Here is a 17,139-nt window from a genome sequence, read left to right on the forward strand (position 1 = left end):
CTAACGACGGACAACTAAACAGTATCTCTGTCACACAACGTACTCCTCATAAAATAACTAACGTGTTTGTAAATATTGACGGTTCCAAACTGAAGGGGATCCATGCTCAACAATAATGACAAAATACAATACATATCGCATATTCGGGCCCTGACCAACGTTTAAACCGGGCCAGTCTATTTTATAAGTACAACAACACTGTTGAACCATTTAAACGAGGAGTAGATGCAATGCTTAAGGATCTGTAAATATCGAAATATAACGGCTCTGACTGAATATACGGGGAGTTTTATTACTTACCATTTTACAAATAACTCCTGCCAATGAGATTTCAAAATTACATAAGAAAAACACTGCCAATATTACGTAAATAAATAACGAAATCAATCAAAATATTTTGATATATTCAAATTGTGTGTGCTATATCACATATGTAAATAAATCGTCAATTAATTTGTAACTTCTTTGTCTTTTTGTAATTAACCCATATCATTTAAAGCCAAGTATAGCAATGGAATCTTTATTTAGTATTTTATAAGAATATTGTTTAATATTTTGTGAAATATATTGTTCAATTTCCATGCAGTTGAAATTCAAAATGATTACAGCACAAAGAATCTTTATATGATCCGGTTCTCAAATTTTTGCATATATTATGAATTTGTCACGGTATCATACCGGTGCACGGGTAAATACAAGGTAGATTTTTTATTTTATTACTTTGCCTAGGTTGTCGGGTTTACATAACTTAGGCATTTACCTAGGGCATTTTATTTTCAAGGAAAATAATTGTGGTCTGACTGAAATTTTTGAAATTCACAGTTAAGATTTTTTATGTGTGCACTCGGTACAGTTTTGCGGGAAGCGATAAGTTTAGCCATGGAGAATTTTCTTCTTCTACAAAACAAGGTAAGTTTTGACAGTTTTTTGTTGAAATATATAACTGATAGCTGACACATAGGAAAATGTTTTTTGGGTTTATAATCCATCTTACAGATTTTTTTTTGAAATGAAGAAAAAGGGGGAATTCTGTAAATATCTTCTATATATGCAAATGAGCTGAAAATTGTATATGAAAATGACTAATTCGAAGTTAATGCCTTTCCAGTAAGTTTTTCCCTACCATGACGATAGTTATTAAAAAGTATAGATAATCAACCTCTTTGCTGATATTAGTACCTAAAACTTTTCAGCCTGTGAATAGCTGGGAAAATTTGGGACTTCCTTTTATTGAAGATATAAAAAGATCTAAGCTATATTAGACTAAAGTTCATTCAGTATAACACATGTAGAGAACCCTTACATACAGTCAAATATTCTTGATATTGCAAGGATATATAAAGCATTTTCCAATGCTTGGCTTTTCTTATTGTGCATACTTGATATAGGTCTTTGTCAATGTCAACTACATTATACTGACATTTGAAGTTGTTGTTTTTTTTCTAAATTAACCTCCCTTATAATGCTTTTCTTCATTCATTTTAGTGATATTACTTCCCTTTCATGTTTAGCAAAAGTCTCAGATTGCATTTAATTAACCTCCTTTATTTAACATGAAAAATACTGCTGATTAAATGATTATTTGTATATTTTACTTACAGTGTCCAGATACATGTAGTTGCAGTCTTTCTTTGGAACGCTGTAGAAATAACAAGAAAGAGGCTGACATAGTGGTATAGTTTGTTATATATGAAGTTTTATTGATGCATTCATTATCATGATGATATCAATAAAGAACAAGCATACATTGATTTTCTGACAGTCCATGTGTTATTACATTTGAACAGAGACTGTTTATTATCAGTTCATGATAACTTATTTTAATATACATTGTATACAATATGCATTTTTTTCAATATTAATTGCAGCTTATAATAAGAACACTTCATGTTCATTTTTGATATTGTTTAGTTAATGATTAGAATTTTAACATACAAAGAGTATGAGATATTTTTATTTAATATTTTAATATATTAGATAATAAATGTAAAAAGTCTGTATTAAGCATAGGTCATCTTTGAACAATAAATATAATGGGAAAAAAAACTGTAATAATTTTCATTTTTCAGTTTTTGGTAAGGAAAAAGTTTGAGTATGTACAAGTACAGTTGTTCGACCTGTCTTACCCTGTGGCAGTCAAGAAGAGTTACCCTTACGAACAATGCAGAGGTATTATGCTTTGTATGTAAACAAAGGTCTCAAAGCATATATATGCTGTATGGCTACATTCTGCTCTGAAAATAACTGACCACGACAAGCAATAAGACCAGACGATTCCTGACAAGAATGAGAACCTCCTGGACTTTATGTCAGCCAGGCATAAACATTTCTTCCTGTAGCTTTGTGTACCCTCAATTTACTAAGAACAATGTCACCATTAAAAATAGGATAGATAATAGATAATGTTTAGTAATAAATGTGGATAGCTTTGTAATGTCACATTTCAAAAATAGAATGAACATGTACATTGAAAATAATATTGAAATACAAATTCAGTATATGTATCATCAGCAAAAACAATGAAGTACATTTGATCTTGTATTAAGATAATTAAAACATTTTATATTCAAATGCTTTGACACTGATTATATGTTGATATCCTAATGTGTGTGAAATTAATGTTTTAAATCCTTTCAGAACTTGAAGACAATGATAGTGCAAAGGACATAAAAGTTATGACAAAAGTAACAGATAAAAAAGGTAAATCTATTGTGATAAAAGACCATGGCCAGTGCTGCACATCACAAAGGCAATAATTGAATTTAACTTTTTTTGTCATGAGTTCTGTAAAGCTTATTTTGGCAATTTATATAAAATAGAATAGACTATTTTTTTTTTACTGTGATCTTTTTTCACAGAATTTGTAACCTGACTAATTGTTCATTGAAAAGATAATAAAGGCGGCATTGTGTCACACAAAAATATGTCTGCATACGTTGCCTAACATTAAAGTCAAATTAGTAAACAAGGAAATTTCTAAAATTTGGAAAATCCTTATGTTGTTATTTCTTCATTTAGCTCATATGAAGAGATGAAGTTTAAAGCATTATTTCACTAGTACAACCCACTCCAGTGTAGCTCAAACCGACGTCAAAAACCTCTCTATAACAACAATCATTAAATTTCCCTAAAGCCTGAAAAATAACTATCAAAATTTACATTCTTCCAGAACAACAACCTCAAAATAACTAAAATAAATGTATATCCAACAGGGTATTGCTCTACAGCGGTTGCATTGTACATATAATAACTATGATAACAAAGATGCTTTAAGAAACAACACTTTCCAACAAGGGGGAAAAGTAGCATATATAACTCATAAGTAAGTTTTTGGCAGTTCCCAAATTCCATTGTTTTTGCATGTTATATAAAAACACGTTACGTAGTTTATCATTATTACAACATCATATACTAATTCCGAGGTTGTAGGTTTGTTTGTTGGAGCTTTTAGTGAGATCATAGGTGAACATCATCAGATTTATCTGTTTGAATATTTTTCACCCTTGATTACTGAATATGTACATTGATGTTTAAAATATGCAATCGTTCAGACAGTCCTAATAAAAAACTTGTCATTTAGTGGATCTAAGTATAATGTAAAAATTAAATAAAGCAGCAAGCCAAGTAGCACCACAATCATGCGGCTTAAAAAACAGAAATTCCTTAGATAAGTTGAAAATTAGAACAAAAAGGTCAATTTGTAGAGTACCTACTTGCAGCTTGATAATATATTTTCAAAGTAGAATATCTCAAATGTCTAAAATGATGTTTATAACTGTTTTAAAAACATCATCATGTTTTATTCCTCTTTATGTAATCTAGATTAACATTTGTATTTCCAGAAGTGCTACAAGTTGTAGTCATGTGAAATGGAATATACCCCAACTGTGCTGCAAAGATGAATATTCAAGTGCAAGACACCATGCACCAGCTGGTAAACTGAGATGGACCCATAAAATAAAATATATTGACTTTTCTATGTATTACATGCTGTACAAATGTTTCATGACAAGACAGTATACCTATATAGTTAAATCTTTTTTATTTCCAAAATTGCAATGCATGTAAGAAGCAAGCATATAACAACTGCATTCATAGAGTGTTAAAATGTGATCAATCTAATTTAAAGAAGCACATTTAATTGGACTTTATAAGTTTCATATTATTTGTGGTGGAGACTGACCCAGTCATTCAGCAACTTATTCTGTCTGAGTGTCATTTCTTGTATGTATAGTTTTCTTAATTATACATTAAAATGTCAAAGATAAGGAAAAAATGAACGTCATTCCATCCACTTGAAGATTAATGGTTAAAGCAGTTCAACATTTTACATAAGTTAAACTAATAATTTTATTTAAACCAGAATTGTCACATATTATCCTATAAATATTTGATAATACAGTCTAATCTAATCTAATATGATGTACCACAATTTTTTTAGTTATATTTTATGTTGATATATATGAAATTGTTTTTCATTCTCAACATATAATTACTACCGATCAAAGAAACTTAAGATATTTTACAATTTTGGTTTGAATAAATGGTTGTTTGTTAAATATTTATTTTTTTCCATCCAGGAGAATATGAAATAAACATTTCAAAATATCTCATCATTCCAGATAAGTAAACTACATATCCAGATAAAAGAAATAATAAACAAAAGATCTTTGGAGTGGAATGGAGTGGATTTTTTGTGATAATACAGTCCTTGTAGTATTAACTTTCTTTAGATATGTTGGACAGGGGGGGTGAAAAGGGAATAACAACAATACTTTAAATTTTTGTAGTCATAAGTTAATATGGAATAAATAACATAGCTAAAAAAGATTATAAGACTCACTGTAAATGCCAATCAGACTTTAACTATTTTCAACATTGTCATTGGCAACAAGGCTCAAAACTATTTGTTGAGTAAACATCATTTATGTGAGATAAAATGCTTTTAATAGTATTCCATTAATATAATTATGCTTTTTATCTTACCATGGATTAAAAAAATATAAATTTATTTGTCTGAAAATTAAGGTAAAAATACTGACTGATTACATTGCAATAATAGACAGGCTTATTTGAGATAAAAGGAGAGTAATACCATAAAAATATGTAGAATGTAGATGATAAATGTAATGAAGGGAGGTAAGAAAAATAATGTGAAGTATATTAGTCCTTCATTTCATATGATGAGCTAAATCCATGTTAAACATTTTGTGGGGGGGGGGGGGTGATTAACTACACGTATGACCTGACAAAGTACCTGTCCTGAAGGCAAATAAAATATTTTTGTATGATGTCCTTGTACTGTTAAGTGTTTCTGAATATAGTTTACCTACCATGTCTGAATGAAATGACGAAACAGACTATAATGAGGGTACCCGGGAAAATGGCCTAAGTTTATTTTTTATATCAGCAAATTTGATGAGAAAGTCATTCAGGATTTGACATATCTATTTCCAAAAAAGCAATGGGACTAAATTTATTGGAGTAAATATCTCTTTAAAAAAATAACACACAGCAAAGTTAATATTGTATATATATTATCTGATGCACTTAGCAATATATATTAGGAGTCAAAATGTTTAAATTCCGGTAATAATTTTTTTAGTTAAAATGTCTACAAAACTGCATGATATACCAATTCAAGTAAACATGACTATTATTGTAACCAAAAAAAACCTGGGGGTTTTTCCCATTTTTATAGAAAAAAAATTTAAATATTAGTTTTATGCCACAATATATAAGCTTTAAAACTTTTATTAATGGGCATAATGTAGGCACTTAAACTGACGTGCAATACCGTATACACGGTTATGCAATGATAGCTCTTAACTTATACTGACAAGCTTGAGCATGAAATGATAGATTATGTCTTGTTTAATGGCAGTACTGTTGACATGGACATGCAATGATAGCTTTGAACTTTTGTTTACGCACCTGAGCATGAAATCATAGATTTTGTCTTGTTTAATGGCTGTACTGTTGACATGGACATGCAATGATAGCTTTGAACTTTTAATGACGGGCTTGAGCATGAAATGATAGATTTTGTCTACTGTTGACACGGATATGTAAAGATAATGTTTAACTTTTATTGACAGGCAATAGATAGATTCTTTATTACCCCCAACAAGGAGAGCTATCAATAATTACAGATATACATACAAACATAATCACATCAATTTTTTTCAGAAAATGATAGTGTGCCTAAAGAAAAATTAATTTGTTTTGAGGAAATATAGGGGGTGTGAAGGATGTTTCACATTTCAGTATCTTGCCTCAATCCAACTGATTTGATGAAAAATATACGAGAAGCAAATTGAATGAAGTTTTTGATGTAAAGATGCCTTAGTTTAGTTTTATCTTATTTTCTTGCTTTTGAGCATTTGACAATATATATCAAAACCACATAATTAGTAACAAAAGCAGTTGGGTTGGCTGCAAGTTAAAACAAAATCAGAATTCAACCCATCTATACCCGATAAACGGAATTTAAGTAAACCATATTCTTTTGTATAATATTTGATGCGTATTTTAGTCCTTAACTGTAATATGCAATTTGTTGTGTAACCACTTTTGATTACAAAAAGTTTTATATGTTGCAGATGTGAAACTAAATATTCGCACTGTACTCCTGTAAATCGGTTTTATTGAGAACTGTGGACAAATATGCATGAAATCAAGCAAAGTTGACACTGCAACGAATGCAGAATTTCCAAAATTACATGAAACAAATTAATGTCATTACTGTTGCTATTTCATTAACGTTAATTGAAAGTAAAAATGGACTGACTGATCCTTGTTGAACAAATCATGGTGTGAAATATATGCCTGAAACATGAACAAGCGGTTGTCTATCACTCACATATGGCCTCCATTAAATGAAAGACCTATATAACTTCAAGTTTAGTAACTAATATTATCAACAGTTAAAAGAAAAGCTTTCTGTACATCTAACATCGCCATGCCAAGAAGATTACCTACAAATTGTAGTCCGAGTATAATCATGTATCACTGGTTGTAGATACAGATGGGATTTTACGGTTCGAGGGTAACTGCAGAGTGTCGTTACAGCCGAAAGAGTTACCCGAGAGAGGGATATTCCCTTCTGCATCTGAAACCATTCGTAGATTATTTTTTGCATACTGTATTTTACAAATAATATAATAAATAAAGCGAAACAAAATACTTTTTGTAGCACTCTTTCTTATAACAATGTTTTCAACCACTGAGTGGGAAATTAACATGCGTAAACATGATGTTTCAATGACAAAGTTTCAGTTTATTTTTTTCCTGAAATCATTTATTTTGAATCGAAAATTATACTATAAGGAGCGAAGAACATTTTATCAAGGTATTTGATTTTCATCGCATTTTACATAAAAATGTATAATCTTTGTACGAATCGTTAGTTGTCATTAATAGCACGAGAGTCATCTGCCAGCGGGGAATTTATGAATATGAATATATAAAATATAATAACATAGCAAAACAGTCATAAAATGATACAAGTTGAATACGTCTGTACTGAACCTGACCCGTAACGTACATTAAAAAATTGTTGTCAGGTCTATCCATGAAAATTGCATAACAACGAAGACGAAAAAACCACAATGATAAGTAGACAATCGGGAATCTACAAACATTATAAGCAGCACAACAATAGATAATTGCGAAATATGATTCTCTCAAAATATAATCTTTACTTGTGGGCTTTTCTCTTAACATTCTACTTTGCGATTATATCACATGCAAAAGGTAAATTACGTATTAGTTTCAAATAAGGTTTCATGATCATCATTAAGTTACTATTAGGCTTTCTACCAAGTTCATATAACCAATAACTAATAATTGTATTGAAAAATGTTTACTCTAAAGTCTGTGGCGAATTGTCCGAAAATTTGAATTTGAAATTTGTTTTGCTACATTATACGAAGTTGTATTTTTTTTAAAGTTTAAAATTCCAGTCGCCCAAAATTCCATTGGTAACATTTTATCAGCATTATTTTGGCGGTCCATATTGATTACACAAATTAAATTACAGTTAATACTTAAACATCATGTATAATTTTATAAATACACTTCTTTACATTTATAAATATAAATTGAACGTGCCATGAGAAACCAACAAATGGGTTTGCGACCAGCATTGATCCAGACCAGCCTGCGCATCCGCGCAGTCTGTTCAGGATCCATGCTGTTCGCTTTCAAAGCCTATTGAAATTAGAGAAACTGCTGGCGAACAGCATGGATCCTGACCAGACTGCGCGGATGTTGTTTTTCTCATGGCACGGCTCAATTGTGTATTTAAGTGAGAAAAACAGATTTATTTGAAGGTTAGATTGAATATATAACGGTATACATTTTGAAATATGGCAGCTATGTTGAAATTCAAGATGGCTGCCGCATACTGATGACCGAAAAAATGTTATCAATGGAATTCTTAATATTAAACACATAAGCTTTAATATAGACATAACTTTTGAAAATATAGGAAAATAATCCACAGGAGCCACAGACTACTTGGTCTGCGCATAAGGTGACACCGAATTAAAAATTAAACCTCAAGAGGATTTTTTTTCTCCTCAATTTTTGACGTAAGGTCTAGAAAACATGTATTGACCGTTATACTCTGCGAAACACTAATACAGACCCGGTGATATATATAAGGATCATGTTAATACATCTACTACCACCCGACATGTCATTCAATAGGTATTACAAAACATCTGATATAAATTTTCTTAGATTTCTATTTAATTTCAACCTTGCAAACATTCATTGAATATAGACCGGTCGTATAGCACATACTATGGACCGATCATTGATCTGAGGAGTCGTATAATAAATAATTTGAGCCGTGCCATGAGAAAACCAACATAGTGGCTTTGCGACCAGCATGGATCCAGACCAGCCTGCGCATCCGCGCAGCTCTGAACAATCCTGGCCAGGATAACATGCTGTTCGCTTTTATAGCCTATTGGAATTGGAGAAGCTGTTAGCGAACAGCATGGATCCTGACCAGACTGCGCGGATGCACAGGCTGGTCTGGATCCATGCTGGTCGCAAACCCACTATGTTAGTTTTCACATGACACGGCTCATTTTATATTTAGTACCATTTTCTTTTATGTTACTGACTTTTGTTTCAGGAGTCACATGTCCGTCGTGTATGCACGCATTACTTATGACGCACAATTTACCAAGTGAGCAAAAGTATGAGATGTACAAAATCATGCTGCCAGTGCTGAAGTTGTCTGATGACAAATGTGAAAGCGGCAATACTGTTCCCAAAGTCTGCAAGACAACACAGATTACTAGCTTGATTGTTCACAAATGCCAAACAAAGAACTTTACTTTGAAAGCCTTTGGTATGAAAAATATGTTTCCAGGTATGTCGGATTTTCAAATGATTTAATGAAACATTACATTTTAGTTGTATTTGAAAATGACTCATTGCTATAATTAAGTGCATAGGAGCTAGATTATTCCACTTTATTTGAGATTTATGAACAGATATAAGATTTCTTTTTAACCAGCGTTTTATTTTCTTCAATGTACCATAATAATTGTTTTTGCATATGCAAATCGTCCATACACGAATTTGTTGTTTAAGGAGTATGTAAATTGGAACCACTGATAAATAAAAGGTCTTACAGTGAAGAATTTGGTTTATGAAAAAAAACGTGCCAATGTTTAAATAACTGTCTATTTCAGATGCTGATCTGGAAGTGCGTGTCATGATGAGAGAATGTGTTTCTGAACTGTCCGGCAATGCCTTCATGTGTACAAAACTAGGCGTTGTAGATTACACACTGCCCAAAGAGATAAGAATACCTCTCAATCAGCTGGAAGCACTGTGGCAAAATGTCACATACACCGGAGATTTGTGTAGATACAGTGGTTAAATATTGTAATATTATTTCAGAAATAAAATCTGTAAAAGCTTCTTTGGAAGTATATGCAACCAAGCAAAACTAATAGCAGACTCGGTTTGATTGAGTCTGTTCATGAGAGGTAATAGATTGTGCAACACTCCTTACTCCCCCCTAGCACTTGCTGAAGCCATATTATTCATATTTGTTTTCTTTGAATGACGTCAGATTACGCGTTCAGTCTAGCGTAAAAGGCTATCCTTTCATATTTTAAATAAAATAAACGCTTTTGGGGGGGGGCGGGCGATTTCCAGGTCAAAAAAAAGTGCTTTTACAATATTTGTAAAAGACAATTGCATGAAATAGTATTTATATGAAGCATTTTCATTCATTTAAAACAGGCATTCTTTCTTAAAAGCATTTATTACAGTAGCCAACATGTTTGTTATTGTTCACTATTTTATTACATTGCATCACATTAAGAAGTAAAAGGGATGAAACAATTTTGATTTATTGTAAATTCCCCTTACAAACCCACAAGGCTGTAGCAGTGGTTTACGTGCATTTATACACGGTCAATCTTTCCAAGTCAGCATTTATACAAAATATTCGAAAACATGACTGTATCAAATTACCCTTACTTGGAAAATATGAATAACTTTACTGAATGTACATATTTTTAACACAGTTACACGTGCAACCCATCTTTTATTTATCTTATATTTCGAATTATTATATGGCCATGCCATTCAAGCCCGTGCCTAATTATACCAGTATAAACATTATCTGACAAGTCTGTTACGACTGGGCAAAATTAGGCTGGTAATGCTCGGTCAAAATACATACTTTCTCATGACGTGTAATTTTTATAACGCCTTTATAAATGTCGGAAGTTATTTAAACTGTAAATTTATAACCAGTCAAATGGAAATATTAAATGACAGATAAACAACAACTACTACTACTAGTTTTGGGTGGGGGGGGGGGGGGGGGGGGGGGGGGGGGTTGATACTACTACAACTACTACTAACTACACTACTAAATAATAATAATAATAATAATGAAGCCCTTTATTTAACAAGGAGAACTCATTTGACAAAAACATCAATCTTCCATGAGGCCCTCAAAACAATACATAGTAACTGTTATTTCGTTGAAATCAATTAAAAGTGATTATGTTATGAAACTGTCAATTAACATATGTTTTAAAATGGCGATAAACTCTTGAAACACCGTATTGACTATTGTTCTGTGGCCTCGGTCCAATGCTACGCACCTTGGATCATTTAAAGAAGACAATCATATATGGTGATATTACTTTTAAACACACAACAAAGTTTACATTTTGGTACAATCCAAGAAAGTGGCATAATCTTTATCAATCAGTTTTTGAAGACACACATAGCGTCTGACTAAATATATTACATCACTGCTCAAGATTATTGATCCGAGTATATATATATGAACACTGCTGTACGGAATTCAACGTAAAGACTTTGCGACCAGAATGGATCCAGACCAGCCTGTGCAGAGGTGCAGTCTGGCTTGGACCAATACCGTTCGTTTATTGTATACAAGTGCTGAAATGTACATGTATGTGTGTGGGGATAAATGAACAGTAAGACTGTGCACTGATCTGGATCTTTGCTAGTTGCAAAACCCTAAAGTTGGTTTTCACACAGCGGTGCTAAATTTATATAAAAAAAAAACGATGAAAGAATCAAAATGCTTCAGCTAAAACAAAACATAATTTTAACTAATGACCGAATCCGTAAAAAGCACAAATGCAAATGACTGAATTAACAATGTTCATGCATTGTACAGTTATAAACGTAACACCGATCTGATTTCAAAGGTTCAGTATAAAGGAGTTATTGATCACACATCCGTTGTATATGAACACTGTTCATGGAGACTTAATAACAAACACTACCGGTGACGTGGCCTATTCCACCGGAGCTTCTAGCGTTTAAAAACATTGTGTTACTCGCTGCTTTAGCACAAGCGTCCAATCACTTATTTATAATACACTGGTCGCAGTTTTCCTAACCATACAGAGAACAGTTCGGAGAATAAAACTGATGTCATATTCACAATCTGTAATATAAATTATATGTGTACATTATTAAACCAGATTAATTGAACTATAAAGTTTGTTTCAACCCTTTTATCAAATCCTTCTTAAATACGATGACAAGTTTGTTTAATCATCACATAATGGCCGCCAATTTTAATTTGCCGCGGACAATATTTGGCAAAAACGCCTAGTTCTTCTACAAAGACTTTGAACTTAGAAATGGAATTAAATGATAACCTATACGTACCATATACCCTTTCCGCAGCCCTAACGTGTTAACAACGTATAAACGTCTGATGACCCTTCACGCTTCGTCGAAATCCAACATTTTATTACTCGAAATTTATTGAAAATTATTTCTGAAATTCTAGGTCTGCAGCTCTCAAATACGGTTATATCGTACATCCGAGAAATATACTGACACTCTCAGACAACTAAAACGACCTTTCGAGCGATTTGATTAAATTCCAAAATTATCAATGTACTCTTGGTCCGTTACGAACCCCTGTGGAATTTGTGTTTATTCCGAGCTCAAATATCATTTTGTAGATGAAAAGCTGACATACGGTAATTTCAATTCGTTAGAAAGTGTTGAAAATTGACTCCACAATAGCAAAAAAAAAAAAAAAAAAAAAAAAAAAAAACAGAAAAAAGAAAGAAGTCCACGCGCATACATTTAGACGGGGTGACCCCTGCGCGTGACCCCTGACTATCTACGAATCAAAATACGGTTTTCGTTTTCAAGTTTAGCATTTCTGCTTTCATTTTCTTTACTCCCGGAAATAGCTGAAGGTCGAGTGACGTCATTTTAGGTTTTGTCAAAAACATATATATGCCTGGCAGGATCGCATAAATATGTGCTGGCCGTCCTAAGGATACCAACTTCTTATTATTTTTGTAGATATTATTATTCAAATTTATGGGAAATTTCCTACGGGAAAAGGTCATTTCCCATGGAAAAATGGCTTTCATCCCCTATGTCAAACGAGAAATCTCTTTTTCATGTACCAGTCTCAGGAAAAAGTTCAGCCTCGACCGGGATTCGAACCTCGTACCTTCGGCTTACCGTGCCAACGCTCTACCAACTGAGCTACCGAGGCCGCCCGATGCGAGAACCGCTACACACCTTCCCTCTTATTGCGAGACATTGGAACTCCTGGCCAGTGTCTGCCGCAGACTGTTAACCGAATTCAGATGCACACCCCAGCCAAACTGCTTTGCCCCGCATGGGCTCCAAGGGTGAGCATCCCGGACGAGCCCCCAAATGTAACAGTCTCAGGAAAAATGTGCAGCCTCGACCGGGGTTCGAACCTCGGACCTTTGGCTTACCGTACCAACGCTCTACCAATTGAGCTACCGAGGCCACCCGATACGAGAACCGCTACACACTTTCCCTCTTATTGTGAGACATTGGCACTCTTATGCTCTACCGACTGAGCTACCCGGCTGCCTACACATTCTCTCCCCGTTTTAATATTCAAATCCTCTACCGTGACATACTCCCCCGCAATATGAAATTCAGCGGGTATTTTATATATAAGCAATTACAGGCGTCGGAGACTAACCAGTGTAATGCCGTCACGGCCCCACGTTGGGCGCCAAAATGTCACAGGGTGAGAAAAATGTGCAGCCAGACCGGGACTCGAACCCGGGGCCTCGGAATACTGTTCCGATGCTCTACCGACTGAGCTACCCGGCTGCCTACACATTCTCTCCCCGTTTTAATATTCAAATCCTCTACCGTGAATAAAGACTAAGAACGTTGGGTATAAGTTGTGTAAAACAAAACTTCCTGCTGTCTGTATAAGAGTTGAATATTTACGTTATTTGGACTTCTTCAAAAAGTACGATTTAGTTCCGCATAAAAAATGCTTACGTTTTAAGGCAAAAGTAATTATTATTATTTTTTTTCCTTTTGAGCGAATGTAAGAAAATCCTTACTTGAAAAGTAGTACATGTGTGTTTAGCTAGTAAATATCGAACATAAAAATGTACGCGACGAGTGAAAATTCAAATTTTGATAAGCACGAACGATAATTATTTTGACTGTACAGTTAAAGCGAACTTTTCTTTTAATTTCAGTAATTTTTCAATGATTTCAGAAAATTTTACCCATATCGTTGTCAAAATCAAGACGTCGAAATGCTTATGTTTGAAAAAAGAACTTATGTATATATACGGGATTCATAGGTTAATATTACATTTTGGTACAAATGTACGTATAGTTTTTTTCTTAAAAAGGTAATGTAGATGTACATTTTTTCCTGTGTTTAAAAATACTTTTGATAAGACCTGTCAAATTCATATTCTTCAGCGGTCAAGTGTAGTTCCGTACCAGCAAGAATGATATATTGTTAAATCAACAGAAGTAGTATAGTTGGCACAGTTTCGGAATTTGCCTGGTGCCCTGGTGCCATACCACGAGACCCCATGACGTCATCCATGACTGCACAAGAACAATGGGGCGGTATCCTATGACCGCGCAGGAACAATGGGTCGGTATCCTATGACCGCGTACGAACAATAGAGCCTCGCAGGCGAGGATATCACGTTACACATGACGTCGCGATCGCGCAACAAGATGGCGGACGGGTCGATGCTCTAGAACAATGGGGAGCCGCACCCAACATTCCAAAGAACAAAAGAGAGTAGGTGAGTCAATAGGAAATTACCATGACGTCATGTGCCGCACCCAACATTCCGTTACTACCCGGTTTATCTATTTTTAGACAATAGAGGGTATTATATAACGTTATTCCTTTTATTGTCAACTTACGTTAATATTTCATTGTTTTATTCGTTTAGAACGGTGATTTAGGGTCAAATTTGACATTTCGGGTTTTTGACATTTTGGAAAGGTCGAGAGGTAAACATTACGAAAATCCATACTCAGACCGGAAGTGACGTCATCAAAATTCAAAGTCGTCGTAGAGGCATATTGTTGGTACCGTTGGAAAGGTCTCGTCGAGCACGTTCAGAAAATATATACTTTTACGGGTCTGTCTAGTACGGTTCTTGAGATATTTGGATTTAAAGCGAAATCATTCATGCGTTGCAACCCGGGTTTTCTCTTTCGTTATTGTAGGGAACCTAGGCATGTAGAGTATCTAACGAAAGGTCTCGATGAGAAATATTCGATGACCACGTTTATTCTAGTCTAAAATCACTCATGCGTAAAAACCGGTTTGGACTCCGAGGGTGGGTTCGAACCTTGTCAAGGAGGACACCCCTATAAAGGTCTCGTCAAGACAATTCAGAAAATATATACTTTTACGGATCTTTCTAGTACTGTTCTTGAGCTATCGGGATTTAAAGCAAAATCATTCATGCGTTACCACCCTGGTTTTTTCTTTCGTTATTGTAGGGAACCTAGGCATGTAGGGTATCTAACGAAAGGTCTCGATGAGAACTATTCGATGACCACGTCTAATCGAGGCTAAAGTCACTCGCGCGTAAAAATCACTTTGGACTCCGAGGGAGGGTTCAAACCTTGAAGATATCCACTGATCTGTTACATTTTACGATGCGCAAAACGCGATATTACATTGTTATTTGATAATAGCCATAATTACAACAATCGTAGGGACTTTTTACGATTTTATTTGTAAATATATGTATATGTTACTCATCATGTTGACTTTGTCTGTCAATAAATCTGATCTACTCACTCCAACTGTCTAGAGTATTATGATTACTTTGAAGACTTACACATAGCTTTATCGGTTATAAGATTTGATCACTCGGATGTTCTCAGAGTCCATTTCCTCTCCTTCTTCAGATTCATCGTCGCTTTCCTCGCTCTCTGTTTCAGTTTCATCCTCTGGCTCTTCCACCTCTAACAGATCTCTAAATTCTGATTTATGCTTTCTTAACGAACGTTTTACTGCTGAGACAGTGGACAATCCCTTTTGTTCAAGGGAATTGATATCCTCTAATATCTTCTTATGTAGTGCGCTGGTTCGTAGGGGAAGGATGAAAGATTCCAATAATTGTTCGTATAATACGAAGAATTTGCGTTTGATTTGCGGTTGAAGTCTATCTTCCGTCATTTCTCGAGCCTCCTCTTGGTCTTCCCCATTTTGTATAAACTGATCATAAAGTTTGTCATATTTATCGCGGGTACATACTCTAGCCCTTTTCCTCAGCGAAATATATCCCTGATTGTCCGCGACATTATAGTCCAACTCGCTGTCACTCGTTTCGTCCATTCTGACACGTTTAGAAGGTGGCTCATTGTACGCAGAACACCAACCACTTTTTACGTGCCTCTGTACGTCATAAGGATTCTCGAAAAGGAGCCCACAGTCGAAGCAAGCTTCTGCTTTGTTAGCCATTTTGTCAAGTGACTGTTCTTGGATGTGCATGGATGGACTTCCTTCTAAGGAATGATAGGGTCCCACCTCCTCATAGTCTCTTATAGCTGTATCTGGTGATGCCTGGCCATGACTGGTCGACTTATTATGAAAGTTTGTCATAGGCTTGGACATCTCAGTTTTATCCGTAGAAGAGATTCCCACATTTCGCCTTATATGGTATTTTAATCGGTCGTTTTCTGCCGTAAATGGTTTCAGATCTATCATAAGATATCCGTACGGATCTTTCGTAGCTTTTTCGAAGGCTTTCATTAATACGTCCGTTTTATTTGGATACATTTGTCGGGCCAATGTCAACACAGACTGTTTATCCACAGGATTATTAAAAAGCGCTATATAGTGACAATTGCGCCTTTTTGTAGGGTCTTTATTCCCGTATAAATTCTGGTTAATGGAAATGACTGACAGCGACCGATGATGGGACCCTTCCGTAAACAAATCTGTGATTCGTTTATCCTTGCCAGCTTCTGAGAATAAGTCTTCTAAAATGAGTAAGTTATTTAGTCTAGGGTCGAAAAAGTCGTCATCGGCCAAATCGGACGGAATGCCTTGAATAAACTCTAACCTGGGAAGCACTGTCCTTTGAATTACAGAATAAAGAGGTTGCCATCTCTTGTACAGCCAAACGATTCTCTGTATCCAAGGACCGATTTTAGCTTCGTTATTTCGTAATAATTCCTTGACCAGCGTTGTCTTCCCGCAAGCCGTTGGACCCGAAACCATCATAGTAAATGGATGTTGAAAAACCATGCCGGACATACGCTCTGTAAACGGTGTTAGCATTGATCCTCCCGACTGATCTTTTTGTGGCAGTAAAA

The 17,139-nt window shown here is 34.5% G+C and overlaps 1 protein-coding gene and 1 non-coding gene across 2 annotated transcripts; one reads left to right on the top strand and one right to left on the bottom strand.

Moving 5' to 3' along the window:
* Window positions 1-7,614: 7,614 nt before the first annotated feature.
* LOC123524359 (uncharacterized) lies at window positions 7,615-9,945 on the top strand. The gene is made up of 3 exons (XM_045302507.2): window positions 7,615-7,755; window positions 9,149-9,388; window positions 9,714-9,945. Exons 1-3 carry the CDS (start codon window positions 7,677-7,679, stop codon window positions 9,902-9,904), a joined length of 510 nt encoding a protein of 169 aa, XP_045158442.2. The 5' UTR covers window positions 7,615-7,676; the 3' UTR covers window positions 9,905-9,945.
* A 3,630-nt stretch (window positions 9,946-13,575) lies between these two features.
* Trnat-agu (transfer RNA threonine (anticodon AGU)) lies at window positions 13,576-13,647 on the bottom strand. The gene has a single exon. It is a non-coding gene; the product is annotated as a tRNA-Thr (tRNA).
* Window positions 13,648-17,139: the final 3,492 nt, after the last annotated feature.

Source organism: Mercenaria mercenaria, chromosome 3 (assembly GCF_021730395.1).
Source record: "Mercenaria mercenaria strain notata chromosome 3, MADL_Memer_1, whole genome shotgun sequence".
Classification (NCBI taxonomy): Eukaryota; Metazoa; Mollusca; class Bivalvia; order Venerida; family Veneridae; genus Mercenaria; species Mercenaria mercenaria.

What these genes read in the sequence shown, in the direction of transcription:
- LOC123524359 (XM_045302507.2), top strand. Translation starts at nt 7,677, where the DNA reads ATGATTCTCTCAAAATATAATCTTTACTTGTGGGCTTTTCTCTTAACA. An exon ending in GATTATATCACATGCAAAAG is followed by an intron (nt 7,756 to 9,148) that starts GTAAATTACGTA and finishes CTTTTGTTTCAG; the next exon opens with GAGTCACATGTCCGTCGTGT. An exon ending in TATGAAAAATATGTTTCCAG is followed by an intron (nt 9,389 to 9,713) that starts GTATGTCGGATT and finishes TGTCTATTTCAG; the next exon opens with ATGCTGATCTGGAAGTGCGT.